This window comes from Ruditapes philippinarum, unplaced genomic scaffold (assembly GCF_026571515.1).
Source record: "Ruditapes philippinarum isolate M1 unplaced genomic scaffold, ASM2657151v2 ctg3442_1_1_1_1, whole genome shotgun sequence".
NCBI classification, from domain to species: Eukaryota; Metazoa; Mollusca; class Bivalvia; order Venerida; family Veneridae; genus Ruditapes; species Ruditapes philippinarum.
In genome coordinates this window covers 69,902-75,958 of record NW_026867251.1, presented here as the reverse complement: position 1 = coordinate 75,958, position 6,057 = coordinate 69,902, and the positions used below count along the sequence as shown (strand labels likewise).

The following is a 6,057-nucleotide window of genomic DNA, read 5'->3' as shown; positions in this document are numbered from 1 at the left end:
AATTTTGTTTAGGCCGATGCTAAGGTGCTTGGGCGGTACCTTGCAATTTCCAGTAACGTCCATGTACAGGCTCAATCAAATCGAGCCTACAACGTTTTCAATTTTGCCGTTTTGATCGTTTTTTAGGGATTCTGTTGTTGTTGTTGTTTTTTCTATTTTTAATCGGGTCGTACAATTGATATTGTTGCAAAGACATGCGGGCTCAAAGACATAGTCGCTGACCTATGAAGATGACAGACAATTTTTAAAATATTTACATACTGACCTTGACTCTTGGCATTCAAATTATAAATGATCCAGTGTCCATAAATGTATACATAAATGCTATTCTATAAAAATAAAGAAAACTTAAACATCTAATGGTAAATTAAAATGTGCAGGTTTTATGTAAGACATTTGGGATCTCAGATACCTGATAAAGATTAATTGTCCAAAAAGAATGACCTGTGATAGTTTGAAATAATGATATAAATTAAAGTGTGCAGTATACCTACACAGTGTGTACAATTCGACATGAAATGTTGCTCATATCATTATACAATTATTGATACACATTCCTACAGAAGGATCCATTTGTTTAAAAGCACTTTACTTATATTTGTTAAAAAGGGTCTCCATTTTGAAATCAAAGATGGCCGGCATTGCAGTCAATGTGTAAAGCATGTATAATTATCAGCCAATTATTCTTAAAAGTACAGTGGAGCCTTGCTAATCCGAACCCTTCTAATCCGGAATCCTTTCTTATCCGAACGAAGTGTCCGGTCCCGATTTTATTCGTTCGATTTTCAATAGTAAAAAACCTTTCGGATCCGGAACCTGTCTACTCCGAATTCCGGACGATTTGTTCAATTTTTGTTCTTATTTTACTCTAAAATTTACCTCTCGGATCCGAACAGATTTTGCCAAATGTCACACCTTCATTCAAAATAACAAATAATCGATCGCACATCTTGCATGTGTAAACATACACCAAACTGATAAGTGTTATTTCGCTTGATTAATGGGTGAAACGTACGATCTGCGAAGGTGTGAAAATTACACTTAGCTTGCCTTGATATCTTCTATAATTGCTTAATTGATTGCTTTTCGTCAGCTTCTATAAATATTTTGATATAATGCAATAGAAATATCTTTTAATCCCTTGTATTGGATTCAATGATACGTGATTAAGTAATGAAAATTAATGGAAACTGTCAGTGAGTTCGGATAGTCACTGAATCGGATAAGAGTAAACAACAATTGACAAATGCTGGTACGAATATCTAATAATGTCTCGGCCTCCTGTTTAACATCGTTGGTTAACTTACCCTTGTGGACATAATATTTTTGCTTATTTTTTATTTTTATTTCTTTATTTTTGTATTCACATGTATTAAAATGAACAATAAGAGACTGCAAAAATAAAATATTTAAATCGCAACTTTAAATGCATTCCCGTTTTCTTTCCTCAAACTTTTTTGCAAATAAAATGAAAAAAAAAAAAAAAACATGTAAAAACCTTCTAATTCGGAAACCTTTCTAATCCGGAAACCTTTCTAATCCGAAATTTTCTTCTGGTCCGGACGAGTTCGGATTAGACAGGTTCCACTGTAATTGAAACTTTATTTCATGCAGATTAACGGACATACGATACGATATGTACCAGAAATGATAATTTTTTTAGTAGATGGTGAAGGACAATGGCGGCCATTTTGATTTGACCTTTAGAAGGTCAAGGACTTCAAGTACAGCCGTGGTATAGCAAAAAATGGATTCAGCGTACCCGAATTATGTAAGAACGATTGACTACCTGCTTGTACTAAAAAATGCCGTTAGACTCTTAACGGAGGCTCTTTTCTGAAAATCAAACCCGTCTATTTTAAAAGATGATCAAATAAACCTTCATTTTAAAACTTTATCTAAATATAAATATGTACCTGACTGTCCAGTCCAAGTATAAGAATCATGAAAAAGAAGAGGAAGGCCCAAAGGGATGAAACCGGAAGTCTCGCGATTCCTTCTGGATATGCGACAAAAGCGAGACCGGGACCTATAACACAAAATTATTATCTTTTATGCCAGTTTTTACTGTTTCAGTTTATACAGAATTTATTTTAGTTAAATTATGTTGGAAGTTTTAATGTATAAACGTATAGAAACACCCTCAAGTCAGTTCCTGGAATCATTTTCTGTTTTCCTTTGAAAATGACATGAAATAAGAAATAGTAGAATGTTTTTAATTCTAAATAAATTAATCGCAAAATAATCGAGTTTTGTTTATTCACGAAGCAAAACAAAACAAAGGAATCAATTAATGAGGTATTCAAAATAAGAAGCTTCATTATACATACCACTGTCGGCGACATCTGCGACGGCTTGGTTAGTTTGGTGTGCCATGTACCCAAGCACTGAGAAGATGACAAACCCTCCGAGGACACTCGTGGCACAGTTGATAAACGAAACAATAACAGAGTCTCTGTAACATATAAAGTGAAAGTACGCTTGAATATTTGTCTTAAAACGATCTTTATTATATTTTGTCACCAATTAATATATTGTTCTGAGGACTTCAAACATTGTCTAATCTGAACAAGAACGTGTTTTTAACAGAAATGCCCCCGGCCCAGATTCTAGTCTGTAACAATTTTTCAACAAGAGCCACTGCTGGGCGGGGGGCAAAGCTTGACATTTTTTTACTTTTTCTAAATGCAAACAAATGAAAGGTTTAAGCAAATCTTTAAAAAAAGAAAAAAGGTTATTCTCTTTTTAAACAAGAGGGCCATGCCTTCTATCGCTCACCTGATTATGAAGGCTCCATGTGATTGACCTAGAAATCATCAAAACAACCTTTGTGACCAGTTTCCATTATTTGGATCAAAACAGTAATCTCTAGAGTGTAAACAAGGTTTTTTTTTCCATATTTAGGCTGTGTGACCTTCTTTTTGACCCTAAGAGACCCATATTCAAACCTGACCTAGAAATCCTTAAAACAAACTTCCTGACCAATTTCTAGGATATATGGACTTGAAAAAAATCCCCTAGAGTGTTCACAAGGTTTTTCCATATTATATAGGCTGTGTGACGTAGTAGATTACTTGGTATTAACTTTCAAGTTGATTTAGAAAAAAATATAAAATCATTCTGGAAACATGTAAATAATAATTATCACTTTCACAAAGTTTAAACCCCCAACGTTTCGATGGGATAAACCCCTCTTTATCAAGGAGTTTCTGTTTATTTTCATGAATCACGTTTTAGCTTCTTGTCTTACACTATCACGCCCGTTTAACTCACAACGAGTGAAAAATGTCCATCGGTTAAAATGTTGTGAGCAACATCCGTTCCTCGTTGTGAGCACCCGTCTAGGACAAGGTGAGTTTTTCATATTTTTTGAAGATTACAGACATTTATGTAAAAATATCGGAATGCAGTTAGCTAGCGATGTGTTTTCCGAGTATGCACATGTAAAGATATTGCCTATTGGTCGACAATTTGATGGAAATACCGTGCGACGCAGTCATTCGGGATAGCTGGAAAACTGGAGACAACTTCTCTCTGGACCAAATTTAACATTGAAAACGTCGATTTTGGTTAAGTTTTGTGCATTTTAACCTTAAACTACGGTGTTCCGTTTGGACAATCGTGACATTTTATTTATTCTGTACCCGCGATGCACGATGGTACGATGGTGAAAACGCGATTGCACGATGGTACGATGGTGAAAACACGATAGTACGATGGTGAAATCACGATGGTACGATGGTGAAATCGCGATGGCGCGATAGAACGATGGTGAAAACGCGATGTTACATCGCGTTTTCACCATCGTACCATCGTGATTTCACCATCGTACCATCGCGTTTTTACCATCGTACCATCGCACCATCGCGCTTTCACCATCGTACCATCGCGTTTTCACCATCGTGCCATCGCGATTTCACCATCGTACCATCGCGTTTTCACCATCGTGCCATCGCGATTTCACCATCGTACCATCGCGCTTTCACCATCGTGCCATCGCGTTTTCACCATCGTGCCATCGCGATTTCACCATCGTACCATCGCGTTATCACCATCGTGCCATCGCCTTCCGGTTGACATGCGCATTGTACATCTTTATCAACAATGGATGAATGCATAACTATGTATTATGTGAGAGGCTATACGTATCGAGACATTTTAAATATAGTGAGGTTTAAAACGGGATTAGATCTCACTATTAATCACAGACTATTTAATAAGTGTTGTGTATTAAGATTCAATCATTTTAAAACCTTTATGCACTGTGCTTAATTCATCTTGTTTACCGTAACAAGATGAATTAAGCACAGCGCATAAAGGTTTTATAATGATTGAATCTTAATACACAACACTTATTAACCCATTACTTCATGGGCATTTTGTGAAAAATGGCTGTTTTCAGAGCAGAGACCAGTGTCAATGACCGTAGAAAGGATTTCATGATCAATCACAACGAAAGTGACCTGCACCCGTCGGGGGAATCCAACCCGATCGCCCGATTCACAGTCCAACGCTGTACCGGTTGAGCTAACACCACACTTCAGTGAAATTATATATATTTATATAATAATGCTTTAATATAAAACAAGTTTCAAACATCGAGAATATGTAAAATATGTACTGCAAATATTTATACATATTATATGTAATCATTAAAATATATGCATTCATTTCTTATTGAAAAATTTGACTTAGACTTTACAGAAAATAAATTTTTATTACCTCCCTTTATTTACATGAAATGTTAAATTCGGTAACATCTTTACAAATAATGCTTTTTGGAACTTATCTTAATTTGAGCATCATATTTATGATATAAAACCTTAAAAAATTTGTGTTATAGATATCTAGACAAGATGAATTAAGCACAGTGCATAAAGGTTTTATAATGATTGAATCTTAATACACAACACTTATTAAATAGTCTGTGCTGAGATCAAATCCCGTTTTAAGCCTCACTATATTTAAAATGTCTCGATACGTATAGCCTCTCACATAATACATAGTTATGCATTCATCCATTGTTGATAAAGATGTACAATGCGCATGTCCACCGGAAGGCGATGGCACGATGGTGAAAACGCGATGGTACGATGGTGAAAACGCGATGGTACGATGGTGAAATCGCGATGGTACGATGGTGAAATCGCGATGGTACGATGGTGAAATCGCGATGGTACGATGGTGAAATCGCGATGGCACGATGGTGAAAGCGCGATGGCACGATGGTGAAAACACGATAGCGCGATGGTGCGATGGTACGATGGTGAAAACGCGATGGTACGATGGTGAAATCACGATGGTACGATGGTGAAAACGCGATGTAACATCGCGTTTTCACCATCGTACTATCGCGCCATCGCGATTTCACCATCGTACCATCGTGATTTCACCATCGTACCATCGTGTTTTCACCATCGTACCATCGTGCCATCGCGTTTTCACCATCGTACCATCGTGCATCGCGGGTACAGAATAAATAAAATGTCACGATTGTCCAAACGTGTCCAGACGGAAGACCGTATTAAACAGATGCCCACAAGTCTTCGGCGTAAATTATTACATGACAGTCTTCATAGAAACGAAGATATACCCTTATTTGCTTTAATCTTCGTTGTGAGCACCATAACCTCGTTGTGAGCAAGACAAGCGCAGTGCGTGTCTGGTGATATGTTATTCAGATGGTGAAAAAGGGGGCGTCCGTGGCGGAGTGGTTAAGGTCGTTGACTTCAAACCACTTGCCCCTCACCTCTTTGGGTTCGAATCCCGACAGGGACTTTGGATTCTTTCATGTGAGGAAGCTATCCAGCTAGCTTACGGAACGTCGGTGGTTCTACTAAGGTACCCGTTCGTGCCTGAAATAATGCACGGAAGGGCACCTGAGGTATTCCTCCACCAGTAAAGCTGGAACGTCGCCATATGACATATACTGTGTCGATGTGACGTAAAACCCAAAACAAACAAAAGATGGTGAAAATATATTTTTTCAATCTACCAAAGCAATTAAAACGTTTTTGCACAGCAGCATTTCTTTGCAAGACGTTGTGCATATCCCGA

At 37.3% G+C, this 6,057-nt stretch overlaps 1 protein-coding gene across 1 annotated transcript in view; it reads right to left on the bottom strand.

Moving 5' to 3' along the window:
• Positions 1–1,916: 1,916 nt before the first annotated feature.
• LOC132735417 (sodium- and chloride-dependent glycine transporter 2-like) overlaps positions 1,917–6,057 on the bottom strand; it is a gene marked incomplete at its 3' end in the record, with an annotated part of 38,081 nt that continues 33,940 nt past the window's right edge. The window contains 2 exon segments of the mRNA XM_060722360.1: positions 1,917–2,029; positions 2,331–2,455. Coding sequence (XP_060578343.1) covers positions 1,917–2,029; positions 2,331–2,455 — 238 coding nt within the window.